The sequence below is a fragment of the Bos indicus genome, chromosome X (genome assembly GCF_029378745.1).
Source record: "Bos indicus isolate NIAB-ARS_2022 breed Sahiwal x Tharparkar chromosome X, NIAB-ARS_B.indTharparkar_mat_pri_1.0, whole genome shotgun sequence".
NCBI lineage: Eukaryota > Metazoa > Chordata > Mammalia > Artiodactyla > Bovidae > Bos > Bos indicus.
The window spans coordinates 109,758,866-109,777,576 of NC_091789.1; the positions used below are offsets into that span (position 1 = coordinate 109,758,866).

General features: G+C 36.6%; 1 protein-coding gene across 14 annotated transcripts in view; it reads left to right on the forward strand.

The window, feature by feature from the left end:
- Positions 1-18,711, forward strand: part of CASK (calcium/calmodulin dependent serine protein kinase) — a 372,938-nt gene that overhangs the window by 169,806 nt on the left and 184,421 nt on the right. For all 14 annotated transcript variants that reach the window (XM_070785242.1, XM_070785243.1, XM_070785248.1 and 11 more), the window contains exons 4-5: positions 13,956-14,033; positions 18,179-18,251. In XM_070785242.1, coding sequence (XP_070641343.1) covers positions 13,956-14,033; positions 18,179-18,251 — 151 coding nt within the window. The remainder of the gene's footprint in view (positions 1-13,955; positions 14,034-18,178; positions 18,252-18,711) is intronic.

An 18,711-nucleotide genomic window follows, 5' to 3' on the forward strand; every position in this document is an offset into this window, starting at 1 on the left:
AGCAATTTGTAAGTTTCATGTATAATTTTTTAATATTTAAACATATGGCATCATGGACTTCAATTGGTACACTTGTTTCAGGCCCTCCAAATGCTCCAGGTTGGCCTAAACTAAGGGAGGCCTCACATGTGGGTCAGAACAACTTTGAATCTTTACCCTGCTGTGTGGTTTAGTCACTCAGTCATGTCCAACTCTTGTGACCCTATGGACTGTAGGCCACCAGGCTCCTCTGTCCATTGGATTCTCCAGGCAAGAATACTGGAGTGGGTGTTCTTTCCTTTCTCCAGGGGATCTTCCCGACCTAGGAATCGAACCTAGGTCTCCTGCACGGCAGGCAGATTCTTTACTGACTGAGCCACCAGGGCTGATCCAAGGCAAAGTTGTGAGGTAGAACAGTGTGTGCAGTGTGCTCTGTCTTCGCTCTTGATGACCATGACCTTTCCCTTCCTTTGATGCTCTCTCTCTCCTTGTGTCTACCCATGCTCAGTTGAAGAGCTTCTTGGTACATCTATTCCTTCACAGAGCTGTGAGCCAGTACCCTTCAGATGTTACCTAATCTGCAGCACCCAGCCGTGGTAGGCTTGATTTTAGACAGTACTAAACATTCAGACCCACAAAATACCTCAGACCACCTTTGGCATTTGATCCACTTAGAAGGATACAGGACAAAAAATACTGCTTGCCAGCCAGTGCCAGGCATTTCTCTTCAAAGGAGTCCTTTCAGCAGGACATACAAAGTGCAGTAAATATAATAGGAAAAGAAGGATTTTTAAATAGTGTTGAGAAAATGCATTAGCAATTCAGAAGTCAGTTTAGGTCTAACCCCTCCCACCAAAAAAGAAAACTACAGACAGAATAGAGTTTATATAAACAAGTCATAGGAAAGCTAGCAAAAAAATTAAAATTATTTGACAGATCTTTGGCAAGCTTTTATGACTTCAAAGGACTGAGATTCACAAAGGAAAACATCAGTAGATTGAGCTAAAATTGAAAAAAAACTAGAAAATTAATTTGCTTCAATATTGGCATATAAAAGGGTTATATTCTACTGGACACAGATAAAGAAAGCTCACCCCAATGGAAGGGAAGATATTAAGCTTCACATACAAATGGGCAGGGACAGTTCCCACCAAAATAAATGCAGCTTGTACATAGACATACAGGGATATGCTCAGTCATTTTAATGTACTTGATAATATATCAAAATTGCTTTATTAAGAATTCCCATTGCAGGGCACATTTCCCTTCTCCACTGAAGAGATGAAGATTTCTATATATTTCCATATTATAGTTAATAAGCCTGTATAAATACCTTCTCTGGTCCCTGTCTGTTCATGTGAAAGAATGTAATATTGTACCTTAATTTTCAAAATAGATGGGAGAGGAGCACTTGGCTCCAATTATGACCCCTTGAGTATTTCCACAATCTCCTCCAAACCCACCTAACATGTTGACTCATTTTTTTAGTGCTCCCAGCTTTATTGTTGTTGACTTGTCAGAGAAAATGCCTTGAAATACTGCTCTCCTCTTAACTACCTTGTAGTCTTCACCACGCCCCCGCTTGCTCGCTTTCTGTCATTCTCATGGCTCCACTTTTCCCTTTCCCCTCTACTTTTCTTCAAGACCCATCTCAGAAGCTGCCAACTCCACAAAGGCTGTCTGAATCCCTCCAAGACACACCCTTTCCTTCCATCGAAATTCTAATATGCACTGTTATAACTCCTCCCCAAATTAACTTAGTTTAGATGGGTGAAAGTGAAAGTCACTCAGTCGTGTCTGACTCTTTGTGATCCCACGGGTATAGTCCATGGAATTCTCTAGGCCAGAATACTGAAGTGGGTAGCCTTTACCTTCTCCAGGGGATCTTCCCAACCCAGGGATCAAACTCAGGTCTCCCATACTGCAGGTGGATTCCTTACCAGCTGAGCCACCAGGAAAGCCCAAGAATACTGGAGTGGCTAGCCTATCCATTCTCCAGCGTATCTTCCTGACCCAGGAATCAAATCAGGGTCTCCTGCATTGCAGGCAGATTCTTTACCAACTGAGCTATCAGGGAAAGCCCATTTTAGATGGGGAAAGGGTTTTTTAAAAAAAAAGATCGTGTGTCTATGACTCCTCTCTCTTTCAGAAATGAATTCACTGCAAAAGTATTTGTGAATATTCATCAATATGTGGGATATTATGAAGTGATAAAAGGCTTGTTTATGCCTTCATGTTATTTATAGTCAAACTATGCAAACCAGTCAAGTGCCTATCCATGAAATAAATAATAATAATAATTGGCAACATAGTTCTAAGTGACCATAGAGAGGCACAGATTCTTAGGGCCCTAAGAGATCAGGAATGCGGGAGACCTGGGTTCGATCCCTGGGTCGGGAAGATTCCCTGGAGAAGGAAATGGCAACCCACTCCAGTATTCTTGCCTGGAGAATCCCGTGGACGGAGGAGCCTGGTAGGCTACAGTCCATGGGGTCGCCAAGAGTCGGACACGACTGAGAGACTTCACTTCACAAGAGATCAGTAGAGGAAACATTTGGGAGCTGGAAAAGGCAGGCTGGCTTGTACAAAGTTGATTAAGAGCATCAACATAAGTGTAGGAGAGAGAGAGGTGGAAGAGTGGAGAGAGGACATTTCCAGCAAGATCATAAAGCATAAAAGTATTGAGAAAAGATGATGGGACATTTGTGAAGATGTCAAGACAGTACCACAAGAAAAGCCCTGAATTAGAAGAAAATAAAACGAAGTTGTGGGTATTTCTAATCAATAGAGATTGATTTGTGTATGCAAGGATTAAAGCATCTATCAGCAAACTTACGTATAGAGAATTCATTTAAACCATATCAACAATAAAGTATTTACATGTATCATCTGGAAGGATGAAAATGGAGGCTTTGCATTTCGAAGATACCACTAGATTGTTCTAGAGCATGGGTTCCCCATGACACCATGAAAATGTGATTGTTCAGAGCCCTCCTTCATACTATGACCTTCTTAGCTATAATCTCTTGTCTTCCATTAAGTGACTCAGAACCTTGAACAGAAGTTAGAAGTTTCCCTCTTTGTAAACTGAACATTTGGGTGCATGGTCTCTAAAGTCAAACTGCCTGAGTTTAAATCCTGGCTCTGCCACTTACTAGCTATGTGATGTCTTAGGCAAGTTACTTAATGTCTGCTGTTTCTCAGTTTTCTCATAAGTGAAATAAGGGCGGTAAAAATACTTAACTTCATAGACCTCTTGTAACTGTTAAATGAATTAGTGCACATAAAGCACTTAGAAAATACCTGTCACATAGTAAGCACTCAATAAATCCTAGCTTTATTACAACAAAGCAAGATTATTTGCTTTTGAACTGTATATAGAAAAAATCATGCAGTTTACGTTTTAAGATTTAACCAAATTTTTGTGTACCTATAGCTAATTTCTTTTGATCACTATTTAATAGTCTATTTTGTAAATATATTAATATTTTATCCATTCTACTACCAATGGACATTTGGATTGTTGACATCTAGGGACTATTGTGAATAGTACTGCTATGAACATTCAGGTCCACAGAAGCACATATTTATTTGAAGAGACTGTCTTTGCCCAATACTCTGCAGTTACTTTTTTGTCCTATATCTAGCATCCATATGTGTGTGTGTGTGTTTCTAGGCTTGCTCTTATGTTCTACTATCCTGTTTGTCTATCCTAGTGTCAATAGCGTACAGCTTTAATTATTAAGCTTTGTATTATAAAATTTTGAAGTAGAGCAAATCTTCCCACCATTGTTCTCCCAAAATACTTGGATCTTCTTGTTCTTTTGCATTTCCATATACATTTTAGATTCTGCTTAACAGTTTCTAATATGATACCTGTTGGGATGTTGATTGGAATTCCATTGAATTTATGCTTTAACTTGGGAAAGATGAGCTGTTTACAGTACTGAGTCTTCCAGTCTGTGAACAAGATAATTTTCTTTCCATTTATTTTAGTTGTTTAATTTCTCTTAAAAAAATCATATTCTTCTGTCTAGAGATCCTACACATCTTTTTATTTGATTTATTCCTATGCTCTTTAATGAAAAAAAAAATTTTAATTTCATTTGTTTTATGTCAATAATTTTACTAAATTCTGATTCATTTTCATTTTTCCTTAGATTATTTTGAATATTCTGCATATACACTTATACCATCTGTAAATAATGATGATTTGTTTCTTCCTTTTCAATTCTTATACATTTCATCTCTTTATCTTGCCCTTACTGCTCTGGCTAGAACCTTCACAATATTGTTAAATTGTTGGGGTAGACATTTTTGCCTTCTTCAATTTAAGAATTTCTTAAGATTTAAATCCATAGTTTTATTAAATATTTTTTCCTTTTATTGAGGTGGTCACTATTTTTTCTTCCTTAATCTATCTCAGTGTACAGAATTCTATTAATTGAATTCCAAATGTTAAAACAGTTTTGCATTCCTTTGGTAAACCCATCTTGGTCCTGTTACAGTTTTTCAATATAGCTCAGTATAGTTTCGTTTGGCTTATTTGCATCTATGTTCATTAGTGAGATTGGCCATTAATTTTCACATGCTGTCCTTAACAGGTTTTATATCTAGTTTACGCTAGCTTCATAAAATGAATTGGAAACTGTTCCTGCTTTTTATTTATTTCTCCTCCCAGTGTTCAGTAGAACTTGTGAGAAATACCATCTAGGCCTAGAGTTTTCTATGCCAGAAGGTTTTTAATTACTATTTCAGTTCCTTTAATTAGTAAAGAATTACTTAGGTTTTCTAATTCTTTTTGTGTTTTAATGAGTTTTGTTTTTCTAGAAATTTGTCCATTTCATATAAATTTTCAAATTTTTGGCATAAAGTTTTGATATCATCTTTTTAATGTCTGCAGGATATAGAATTCCTCCTTTTTCATTCTTCATACGGGCTGCTGTATATGTCTATTTTTTAATTCAGGCTTACCCAAAATGTATCATTTCACGAGAAACAACTTTTAACTTTGTTAATCCTCCCAGTATCTGTTTGTTTTCCATGTCATTGGTTTCTATCCTTATTTCCCTCTAATTTGTTTGACTTTAATTTGATGATTTTATATAACTTATGGAGATGGATGCTTATCATAAATCTTGAACATTTCTTCTTTTAGAATATTAATATATGCATTTATAGCATATAAGTTTTGATGCATTGATTTTCCTTATTATTCAGTTTTAAATATTTTCTCATTTTCTAATGATTTTATTCTGAGATCTGTGTAATAAAATTGGTTCAGTTTTTTTTTTATTATTCAGTTCTCAAAATTGGGATTTTTCTAGTTCACTTGTATAAATCTTTTCCAAGAATATTTTTTTGCTTTGCCTTTTGCCCTGTTTTTTCTTCATTAATTTCTGCTCATTATCATTTCCTTTTTAAATAGAACAGATTTAATTTGCTGTTCTATTAAAAAAATTTCTCCTGGTGGAATGTCACTGACTTCAGCTTTTATTTTCTAATATTTTACATCAGTGTTTGTAATATTTATGTTAAATTTAAATAATTTTTAAAGTATTAAGACTGCCTTATAAATACTATTTTAACAACATACTGAAGGAATATTTTTGCATTTTATTTTTTAACATTTAGAACTGTTTTTAGTATGACAAAAATGGTAATACCTGTTCTTTTTTTTTTTTTAAGTAAAAAGGAAACAAAAAATCCAGAGTCCTACCCATTTACTCTTTAACACTGTGTTGTAATATCCAAAAATTTCTCAATACATTTGAATGCACATAGATAATGCATATATGTTTGTACATCTTAAATTATTATGGACATCTTTCTATATCAATAAATATACTTCTATAGCATCATTTTAATGGCAGCATAATATCCTACTCTGTGGATTTACCATAGTTTATTTAATCATTCTCTTTTTGTTGGGCATTTAGGTTTTTTCCCATTTCTCCCTATTAAAAATAGCTGTGATAAACCTTTTCATTAAAACTCAGCAAATAATCTGATTATTTCCCTTGGAATGAAATCATTGGGTCAAAGGACATGCCCATTTTTAAGACCTTTGTCTAGCATTATAAAATTGTCCACTGAAAAGGTTGTATTAATGTATTTTATTTGTCATCAGTGGGTTACCTGATACAAGATAAGTTTCTCCAGCACTGAGGAGTGTGTGTTGTGGGGATGGGGCTGTAGCTAGCTTTCCATACTGGAAGATTGGACCTATGCCCCAACTTCTTCTTTCAGCCATTTTTATATTTCTGGGTTTAATAATGGCAACACCCCAGTCTTGAAATGTAATGCCTCAATCTTGCATGAGTTTTGATATGTAGTTTTTATTGTCATTATTAGAAATACTAGAAATGCTTTTTAATTTTCAGTGTGATTTCGCCTTTGATTCATAGGTTATTTAGCATGTATTTCTCAATTTCCAAACATTTGGGAATTTTCTAGTTATTTTTTAAATTTCTAACTTAACTATATTGTGATTAGAAAACATACTCTGCTTGCAGTTCTTTAAATTTTGTTAGGTCTTAGAAATCCACTTCTGCAATATCTTGAGTTGTAATCCAAACTAGTATTTTGTGTGTGTGTGTGATATCACTTTTACTTGAAAGAATGACTAACAGACAAGCCACAGTTACCCAAACTTGAGTATGTGGCAGACATTCAATTTAAAAAATGAACAAAGCGAGCCTGCTGCTTCCAGGGAAATAACTCATCAGTTGTTGCTGATGATCAAATTCAAAATTTTCAAGTGAAAACTAGAATTTTGGAAAACTTATATCTGCCACAATGAGCTTAACAGCTTCCCAGGGCTTAAAGGGGCGTGTGTGCATGCGTGTGTGCATACACTCAGTCATATCCAACTCTTTGCAGCCACATGGACTGTAGCCCACCAGGCTCCTCTTCCTATAAGTTTTTCCAGGCAAGAATACTGCAGTGAGTTGCCATTTCCTCCTCCAGGGGATCTTCCTGACCCAGGGATTGAACCTGCATCTCCTGCATTGGCAGGTGGATTCTTTACCACTGAGCCACCTGGGAAGCACCCCAGGACTTAAAGAATGTTTCTAATGTAATCAGCAGTGATTTTTAATATCATGTAATCAAACATGTCAATATTAGGAAATTCTGCATAACTCAGTGGACCAGTGTTTTTCAAATGACTAATGCATAATGTTTTGGGGGACTTCCATGGTGGCTCAGATGGTAAAGCGTCTGCCTACAATGTGGGAGACCCGGGTTCAATTCCTGGGTCGGGAAGATCTCCTGGAGAAGGGAATGGTAACCCACTGCCTCATGTGGAGAGTTGACTCATTGGAAAAGACTCTGATGCTGGGAGGGATTTGGGGCCGGAGGAGAAGGGGATGACAGAGGATGAGATGGCTGGATAGCATCACCAACTCAATGGATGTGAGTTTGAGTGAACTCCGGGAGTTGGTGATGGACAGGGAGGCCTGGCGTGCTGCAATTCATGGGGTCGCAAAGAGTTGGACACGACTGAGTGACTGAACTGAACTGAATGCATAATGTTATAAAGTTATACACAAAGGTAGAAGATCTATTCAAAGAAAAAGAACTTAATAGTTGACCTAGAAATTAAAGTATACCTCCTGACATATAAGTTATTGTTGTCAAGTATTTATATTTAAAATCAGTCAATCTCCTCCTGGCATACCCCATCCCACCCCACTACCTACCTCTCTCTATTTCTGAACAGTAACTGTTTTATATGATTTCTCTCTCTCTCCAGAGAGAGACTGAGAAAATAATTGTTTTATACAATCATTGTTCATTTAGATTCACCTACATATTTACATTTTATGTTTTCCATGCCTTGCTGAATCTCTGACTTTTCTTCATATTTCTTCTTCCCAAGGAATATTCTTTTTTATTTCCTTTAGGGATAGATATGCTCGTGGCAAATTATCTCAGTATTTTACTTATCTGAATTGTTTTTCCACCTTCATTCTGTAAAGATTTTTTTCTTTTTATTTAATTGGAGGCTAATTACTTTACAATATTGTAGTGGTTTTTGCCACACATTGACATGAATCAGCCATGGGTATACATGTGTTCCCCATCATTCTGTAAAGATTTATTAAGTGAGAAGAGAAGGTTATATTGGCAGTTATTTTGAGACACTTTTCCACTGTTTTCTGGCTTCCACTATTGCTACTGAAAGTCAGCTATCAGTCTGATAGTCTGTTGTTTTCACTGTTTTTGAGATTGTCTATGTTTCTTTGTTTCCTGCAGTTTTCAGTGGTATACAGCTAACTATAGATTTCTTTTTCTTCCTTGATGTTTAATGGGCTTTTCAAATCAGTGGATTGATATCTTTAGTCATCTCTGGGTAATTATCAGTCATTATATTTTTAGTATTGTTTCTGCTCCATTTTCTTTTCGCTTTTTAAACTTCAATGAAATATATGCTGACTTTCAAAGTAATCTTTTACATTTCTTAATCTCACTTTTATTTTTTCCATGTTTTGTCTCTCCTTGCTTCAAGCTGATTATTTTCTAGTTCACTACTTTTCTCTTTGACTATCTAATCTGTTCAAAGTCTTAATTTTTATTTTTTTCTGTTCTTAAATTTCTTCTTGCTGCTTTTTCAAATCTATAGTGTCACTTTTGATTATTTCTTTCTTACTGAATATTTAAAATTCAGCTTTTATCTCCATGGTAAGCATTGGGGTTTTCCTATGCTACTGATAAGACATACCAGAATATATTGTATACTGCAGTTTTCAAAATGCAACTCTTTATGTTTCCACCCTGGAGTATGAGATATTTTGTCAGAGCCTTACCCCTTGGTGGACTCTTTTGTGGTTTGTGAGAAGAAGAGCACTTTCTCTCCTCTTGGATCACCCTGTAAATCTGCATCAGTGAAGTTGCTCAGTCGTGTCTGACTCTGCGACCCCATGGACTGTAGCCTACCAGGCTCCTCAGTCCATGGAATTTTCCAGGCAAGAGTACTGGAGTGGGTTGCCATTTCCTTCTCCAGGGAATCGTCCCAACCCAAGGATTGAACCCGGGTGTCCCGCATTTCAGGCAAACGCTTTACCATCTGAGCCACCAGGGAAGCCCGTCCCTTCTCTAGAGTTCCCCAGAAGTGAAACCTCTTGCCTCCACAGCTGCCTTCTTTCCATAACCCCTCCATATCCCCAGGGCAGAAGCAGCTCTTGCTTCCCTCTTTGAGTTCTAATCCTTTCTCTGTTCTCATAGGTGGTTTTTCACTGTTTATGCTGTTAATTCTTTAACACTTAAAAAAATTTTTATTGGGCTGGCCAGAAAGTTTGAGTTTTTCCGTACCCAATATTTCATCTAGATTTTGTGGTTGTTTTTATCACCTTCAGGGGAAATGCTGATCAGAGAAATCCAGATTTGATCTGTTCTTTACAGTGCTCCTCAAAGAATAGTTTGCAGACAAATTCTAGTCTACCAGTCATTTACCACTTTATAATGAAATAAGAACAGAAATTGAGTATAAACATCTAGAAACTGTTAGAATGATTTATGTTGCTGTGAAATCACAGCATGGTTTTGTATGTTGTAAAAAATGTATTAGCTCTTAATATACTAGAGTGTGTGTGGGGAGGGGGGGTGGTGAAAGGTAGTCCTTGATCACAGTTGGGCTTCCCTGATGGCTCAATGGTAAAGAATCCACTTGCAATGCAGGAGACACGAATTCAATCTCTGGGTCAGAAAGATCCCCTAGAGAAGGAAATGGCAACCTACTACAGTATTCTTGCCTGGGGAACCTCATAGACAGAGGAGCCTGGCGGGTCTGTAGGGTCACAAATGAGTCAGACACAACTTAGCAACTAAACCACCACCATGATCACAGTTAATTGGAGAAGCGCTTCTTCATACAAGAAGCTACTAGTCTCCTACGAGCCTTCTCTTTCTCTGCTTTTATAGAATACATTGTAGAGGAGGAAAGAAAACTTTCTATATACTCTTAATTAAGTACCTGGGGCCTGCAAATTAAACAGACAAATGGCAAAATAACAGGAGAGAAGATTTTCATTTACACTTGGTGGGCAATAGGGAGCGGGCATACGCACAGGAAAAAGTGAAACCCACAGAGACTTATATACCATTTTAACAAAGAGGTAAAGTGAAGAGACTAGACAAAGGAAGGAGAGGGTAGTTTGGGTATCTAGGGTCGGAAGTAAACTGTAGGAAGGTAATCAGGAAATATATGGTAAAAAAGAGTTCTTTAATAAGGTTTGTTACACAGGTAAGAGTGGTTTTCTTCTTCCTGGTACATGAGAGGGGAACACCTTTACAAAAGGAAATTTCTGTCACTTTAATAAAGGGAAATTAATGTCCCATTTGTAAGCAGAATGGAGGAGAGTAGAGTGTTTTCATGTATCTGCTGATTTTCAGTTGCCTTCAGCTCAAAATAATCCTCTGCTAAAGTGGCATATTTGGGGCTGGAATATTTTGATCCCTTCCACATACTTACAGCCATACCTTGTCCCTCTAGACCTGTGATCTGTTTTGTTTGTTTGGAGCATTTGTTTTTGGATAATGTTTAAATTTTTTATAAGTAATGCATATTTATTACAGAAGTTTTAAAATTCAGATAGTTGAAATGAGGGGCAGTTAAGATCATTCATAATCCTACCACTTTTCACAATTCAGAGTAAACATCCCATAGTTTTTCTCTGGGTTTAGTATAGAAACATTCCCCATACTCTTCCATAGCAGGATTTCTTCTCTCTCGTTTCATTCCCTCAGAATGGAACCAACTAAGGAAATTCAGAGTATGCTTATTGAAGCTTCTTGGCAGCCTCAGAAACACCCTAAGATGGGAAACCAAAGAGAAAACCAATAAGAGAAGCCTTATAATTGTTTTTAAAAGCATATTATCAAGTAAAGTTTGTCAAGAATTAGGACATTGAACTTTTTGTTCAAGATTATTATACTGGGATTGTATGTTTTATGAATATGTATATTTAAAGTTTCTATGATGAGTAAAATTTGCATAAAAGTATTTTTAGCTTATATTTCTATATCATGAAATTTTGAATTAATGGATTGCCTTTTACTTTAATATCAATTAACATTACAAATGACTAATCAAATAGCTTTAATAATTGAAAAATTACTTTCACAGTAATGACTTACTTTCAGACTAAAGCCTCAAAGAGCATGCATGCATGTTTTAAACATTATATAGGCGGTTTTGTTTGGTACCCCTGGTTATGAACCATTGTATTAAAAAATGTATAATAGCCAAAAGATACCATTTATAATAGCAACTAAAAATATAAAATGCCTTGGGGTGGGGAACCCAATAATCAATATTTGGAACCAATATGAAGAAAACCTTGAAATTCTAACTCAGAGACATAAAAGGAAATGGAGATGGATATCATATTCACAGATGAGAATGTTAGGAAAATGTTAATTTCTACTTGTTAATCTATAAATATAATACTATTTCAGCAAAATATTTTTTTAAAACTTTATAGTGTTTGAGAAATTGATTTTAAATTTCAGCTGTGAGAAAAAGAAAATCTCATAGGAAAATGTTGGCAAAGAGTAATGACTAAATGAGACTTATTTTGCCAAATACTAAAATGGATACTATTGCAGAATTAAAATTGGTATCAGACTAGATACCAAAATAGTGGAAAAGAGTACAAACCTAAAAATAATCTCGTATGTGTATATGCATATGTAGAAATTGTCATTTCAATTACTAGTATTTTCACATATGTCCAGGAAAATGAATCGATTCATGCTGGTAACTGTAGCCCAGGGCAGTAAGTGATTTCCAGTTATTTCCCACTGACTGGTTCCCTCTTTAAATGTTTGCCTCTCACCATCTTACTACCTTCTCCCACCCTTAGGATTTTTCCCCCTTTCAGATCCCTCCAAAAAGCCTTCCTCTGGCTCTAAGGATTCTTATTGCTTTATGATGCAATCAGTTTAGCTCTCTCCTTTGCCCAACTCTTCTCTCATCTAAGATGCATAGTGCTTATCCTCACATTTTGCAATTAAAAAGGAAAAAGGCTAAACAAAACTATAATTCCCTCACTATGTGTTTTTAGTCTTCACAAATCAACCATCCAAGCTTAAACTGCAGCCAGCTTTAAAAATAGTGCTTTTCTTCTCCCCACAACACAAAGAAATGAAAAATATTCAGCCTCTCTAGTAATCAAGGAAATGTAAATGAAAGCATTTATGGGTGACTTTTTTTCCTCCTATCTGATTGGCAAAGATTAAAAAGAATACTCATCCTAGGAGAGGCAAGCAAGGTAGGAAAGAACACTCTCACACTCGGTAGTTGCGGAGTAAATTGTTGAAAGTTTTCCAGTAGTATATGTATCAAAAGCATTCTTTCTATGCCTCTTGACCTAGCAACTCTGCTTGTAGGACTGTTGCAGGTGATCAGGGTTGTTCACATAGATGCATGATCACATTCATCTGGGTTTTATTTCTGATGATGCAAAATAGACCCTGCCATACTTCAGAGTAGACTGAGCCATCATAAAAATTAGTTTAGAAAAGAATCCTATTGAACATTGGAAAAAGTTCATTGGCCGTGAAATGAAAACTAGGTAAACTTGGTGAAGCTTTGTATAAATGTGAAAGTATTTTCATGTAATATGGTCAACTAATCATTAAATATTTACTGTGTGCCTAGTATTCTGCCAGGTTTTAGGTGGGAATATGTTGAAAGTATAAAATATACTTGTTCTTTTAGAACTTCATCCTATGTTTGAACTGTTGAGCTTGAATATGTATATTTGTTCCTTGCACACTTAGTAGATGTAGCTGTAGATAATGGAAAGAGCATTGAATATAGGTAGGGATTTGAATTCTGTCCCTGTCACATACATGTCTACTCACTTAGACAAATTATTTGAGAACATGAAGGATGCTGACCTCATGGGATGATAGTAAGAATGAAGGGAAATAAAACAAGGAATGCTTTCCATGATGCTGGAAGAATAGTAATATTAGTAATGATTAGTAATGATTATTAATTAATTAGTTATTGGATTTCCCTGGTGATTCAGTGGTTAAGAATCTGCCTTGTAATGCAAGGGACACGAGTTCCATCCCTGGTCGGAGATGCCCTGACCCACAATGCCCCACAGCGTTTTGCCAACAAAGGTCTGTATAGTCAAAGCTATGGTTTGTCCAGTAGTCATATACAGATGTGAGAGCTGGACCACAAAGAAGGCTGTTGTAGTTGTTCAGTCCCTCAGGCCTGTTGCACTCTTTGCAACGCCATGACTGCAGCAAGCCAGGCTTCCTTGTCCTTCACTGTCTCCTGGAATTGGCTCAAACTCATATCCATTGACTCAATGATGCCACCCAACCATCTCATCCTCTATTGCCCCCTTCTCCTCTTGTCCTCAGTCTTTACAGCATCAGGGTCTTTTCTAATGAATCAGCTTTTAGCCTCAGGTGGCCAAAGTATTGGAGTTTCAGCTTCAGCATCAGTCCTTCCAATGAATATTCAGGACTGATTTCCTTTAGGATTGACTGGTTTGATCTCCTTGCTGTCCAAGGGACTCTCAAGAGTCTTCCCTAGCACCACAATTCAAAAGCATCAATTCTTCGGCACTCAGTCTTCTTTATGGTCCAACTGTCACATCCGTACTTGACTACTGGAAAAACCATAGTTTTGACTACACGGGCCTTTGTTAGCAAAGTGATGTCTCTGCTTTTTAATACACTGTCTAGGTTTGTCGTAACTTTCCTTCCAAGGAACAGGTGTCTTTTAATTTCATGGCTGCAGTCACCGTTCATAGTGATTTCAATATTAAGATGGTTATAATGTCCTTTATAATTGGTATCTATTTTTCATCAAAAGAAGGAGACTTAAATAATTTATTATAATCTTTAGCTGTAAGTCAACTAAAAACTTACTTACAATGTATTCGCTTTCAATGTTTTCTTCCTGAAATTTTCTCTTTCCTTATCTTCTTTTTCACATCTCTCTACAGTATGGATGGAGCAGATCTGTGTTTTGAAATCGTAAAACGAGCTGATGCTGGTTTCGTATACAGTGAAGCTGTCGCCAGGTATGTAATTTGTATCAACTTCCCAAAGTAAAGGTAGAAGTAAAAGGGAGCTGGCAAGGAAATCATATGAAGCATCCTGCTCTTTGAATGACAAGCAGGCTGCCACTCTTACAAGGAGCATCTCTTAATGTGCCTTAGTGGAACCAAACAGTGACTGGAAATGCAAAATATTAAACAGTGGATTTATTTATATGGATTTAGAATTTAACATCACCACTGCCATCTTTTCCATTTCTGATGACTTTTATACAAGGAGGAATTTTATAGGTCAGGAACTATGTAGAAGGAAACTTGGGGATTTTTTGGTGTGTGTTTGATTTTTGCTTTTTAGCAGATGTGCCTCTTTAGTTCTTCAGTTTGCCTTTTAGTGATAGCAGATTGTTTTGTGACCAGTTAATCTGAGAAAAAGCACGGAACAGCAGAAGAACAGAAATAACAGCACAGTTTTTCTGCTGAATATATTGGATCTCCCAATCAAGTAGTCATCATTGTTCCAAGAGAAGTAGTTCCTACTCAAAATAAAGATTTAATATGAAAAATCACAGGAGCCATGCACTGGGTCACTTGCCTATAGATTTGGAGCAGTACAGCTTTCTGCTTTGGTGACAATCATATCATAAATACCCACTCCAATAAGTTGCCTTTTTAATACATGAGTTACAGCAACCCTCCTTAGTCACTAACCATGGTATGTTAAAGGGTTCAAACCTGTAAGTGTTTATTCAAACTTTCTACCATTTAGGAAACAGTTACCATTAAATGATTATAACATTCTCCCTCCTACCATTCTTTTTATAATTATGGCACAATGGACAGATATGGCTGAAAACAGCTTAGGGACTACTACCCCCATGCAACTTTAAGCTCAGAATGACTTGACTTTCTTCAGATTCTTTGCACACTCTTCTCCTGACTGAGCAGCAAGGGCCCCCATTTCGGGAGGTGGAGCAGCCATAACCGTAACACAAGATAAAGAATATACTAAATTTTAGGTAGCTGCTGTTTTCTACTCCTGGAGCTAGGGAGAGGAAGCAAATGAGAGTTTATATATATTAACTTTAGTTCCTTCTTTTAACTCCTGATTTATTCATAGTAGAACTGAGGCCAAATATCCTTTTTTATTTTGTGCCTTGTTCACTAAAAGTATATTCTAGGGTTTTCTTTTTTTGGGGGGGGGGGTTCTTTTTTTTAATCCCATTTTGCTTTTGTGTTCTTATCACAATTAAAAGTTTTTATTTTGTATTGCATTTTAGAATTAAAAAACATTCTTTAATAATCAATGCTTTCTTGATTTTTCTTATGGCATAGTGGTATGCCACTTTCTCCTACTAAATGAAACCCTCAGATTTTGCATAGCATTGTTCATATTTATTTCTTAAAGAATTAGAGTTTTGTATTTTCCCATATTGTTATCTTTAGCAGCATCAAACAGGGAAAACTAAATATTCTGGGCGTTGATTTCATAAAACAGTGAAACTTGATGGAGGAAGATGACTTTTTCCTTTTTGAACCACAAAGACACTGGAATACCTGGCAGATAGGCTATCAGAGTTGATGTTAAACCACTACTGGTTTTACTCTGTTCCATACTCATCCATTACTTTGCCAACAAAGGTTGATCTAGTCAAAGCTAAGGTTTTTCCAGTAGTCATGTTTGGGTGTAAGAGTTGGACTATAAAGAAAGCTGAGAGCCGAAGAATTGTTGCTTTTGAACTGTGGTATTGGAGAAAACTCTTGAGAGTCCCTTGGACCGCAAGGAGATCCAACCAATCCTTCCTAAAGGAGATCAGTCCTGAATATTCATTGGAAGGACTGATGCTGAAACTGAAACTCCAGTACTTTGGCCATCTGATGCAAAGAACTGACTCATTTGAAAAGACCCTGATGCTGGGAAAGATTGAGGGCAGGAGGAGAAGGGGACGACAGAGGATGAGATGCTTGTATGGCATCAGTGATTCAATGGACATGAGTTTGAGTAAACTCCGAGAGTTGGTGATGGACAAGAAGGCCTGACATGCTGCAGTCCATGGGGTCACAGAGTTGGACACTACTGAGCGACTGAACTGAACTACTCATTCCTATTACTTTTCTTTAACTTTGAGCCTGTCTCTGCCACTGTGCTAGGTGTTAGAACATAAAGAATACCAGTGTTGTAGAGATGATGTCATAGAGTGAAATGACTGGAGGTCTCTCACAATCTTGAGATTATAGGAAAGTTAGATGTTTATGTACATCAAGATGAAAGTCTGTTGATTTTAAAAATCCACCTATATTGCTATTAAAATGGTGATTTTATGAAAGGAACTTACCAGAATGGACCAAAGAAAAGAGTAATATTGGGATCAATAAATGATACTGCAAAGAGAGGGATTTGGCAAAATTTATTAAAACCCTTCCTAAAAATGACAATAGGGAGGGACCTCAGAAAGTATGATTAGGTATGTCCCCTATTGCAGAGTACCAGTGACCATGTAACCAAGGGCACATAGATCCTTCCTTTGGTTTAGAACATTCAACCGGATAACTTCTACCTTCCTTCTCTCTGATCCTATACTCCATTGTTGGGAAATGCAGCTTGTATCAGTTGTTCTAGTGAGAGCAAGTGAAAGAAGACTCAGAGACCAAGTAATCATACTGATAGTGTTGTTTTTCTCGAAATGGCTGACCCAATTACTGATTACCTCTGTTTTTCAGAGGTGATGAATTGTGGAGTAAACTAACACACAGGATCAGATTATCAAATCAAATTCTCACAAATCAGAGAGATATTCTTCCCTAGCACCAGGCTTTACTGAACAATTGTAAGGATACAGCCAATCAAAAGACCCAGCTGAAGCTGAGAGAGATCTGGGCCTTTTAAGGGTAGCTCTTCACTTCTTCCTGCATCAGAAAATCACCGCTGGCCCAGAATAGATGAGGTCTCTACATGAGGTCTGTGAGATTCCACACACAGAGGGGAGCATTTCAATTATGAAGCATCTCCATTGTGTATCTTGGAGAGTGGTATAGCTTATACACCATCCTCCACGAAGCCATTGATGCCTCAGGGATCCTGGGTTCTTTTTATGATAGGCAGTCCTTAGCCAGGGACATTCTGTTAAGGGAATTCCAGAGATAAGCTTTCTTCATCCTTTATTTTAAAGTTTGGAGAATGAAAGATCTGGATAGAAAAAAACAAAATTAAGTAAATACTAACCAATAAATAATGCTAAGTAAATTGCATTTCTGTGTCATGGCTGGTTGGGAAGGAAAAGGGGAAAAATGAGAAAAGAAGATAGTAGGAAGAAAATGACAGCTATGTAGGGAATAAAATTCAGAGGAAGAGAAGATGAAAAAGACCCTTAAAGACAAACAGTAGGATTGCAGAAGAAGAACTTTAGAATTGAGAGAAGGAAATCAAAGTAAGTTCTCAAGTAATACTGAATGACCTGCTCTTGTCACACCCAGTGGCTAATGACCCTGTTAGCACTTTTAAATGCTCACTCCTCCTCTGTTCTTCTCCTGGACCCAGTTCAGAGCCTCGGTGGACCCTGCTGGCCTTGTGAGGAGTTTGATTTTCCTTCAGCCCAGAAGGAATCTGCTTTGTTCAAGGATACCCCATCTAATACTTGATTATGTTGCAAAAAGAAATTGTAGGCATAAGGGGGTTCTCTCTTGTTTGTTCTTAGAGCTAAATGGAAATAAGACAGCTAACCAGCCTCTGCTGGCAGATGAAAGACTCCTACCCCTTGAGTTAGAATTCTTTGTGTACTTCTGAGCACTGCTCACTTAATAGCAATCCAGAGTAACTAAGTAAAATTAACTGAATGTCAGAGAACTGTTACTTATTTTTTTCATATTTTAAGGTTGAATTTTTAGTTTGAAGAGCTATTTTACCTAGGAGCTGTGTGAATGTGTGAAAATTCCTTTGACTTAGATATCTTAGAAAATGTAGAACACATTATTTCTTCATAAAGCTCAAACTTACATGTCTGCCAACTTTTTCGTTATGAAGCTGTGCATTCCACCAATCTTGTCTACTCAAATGAAAAGTGTCTGTGGGCAGCGAGTATGAAGGTGGGAGTTACAAACTAGGGACATTGTATATTAAGTTTTAAAAATAAAAGTTTTTTTTACAGTTCTAGATTTCTTTTGTTTTTCTACAGTCATTACATGAGACAGATACTGGAAGCTCTACGCTATTGTCACGATAATAACATAATTCACAGGGATGTGAAGGTAAGTCATTTTTATTACTAACTTTAATATTTGTGAATAGATACTGACTTATAGCAATGATAGTAATGAAATTTTTTCTTTAATGTTTTTATGAAGAACATCTTAAAGTTAATTTTACTTACAAATAAAAATTTGTTGAAGTGGTTTATATTTGGAGAGTTGTAATAATTCTTAATAGGAACAATTTTATCATTTCCATTTCCTTATTTTTATTAAAATGTACATGCATTCTAAAATTCCATTATTCTTTCTTTGCCTTTGTGTGTGTGTGTAAGAGAAGTGTGAAAATCCAGCAAATAGGAAGAACAAACAATATTCTGCACTGAGTTAATTGAGGGGGAAATGAGAATTTGGTTGATATAGGAATAGTTCATCACACTTATATTTCTGTAATGTTGCAATGTAGAATAGTCAGCATTTTATTTTCTTTGCAGAGAGTTTTGAAACATAGTCTGAAATC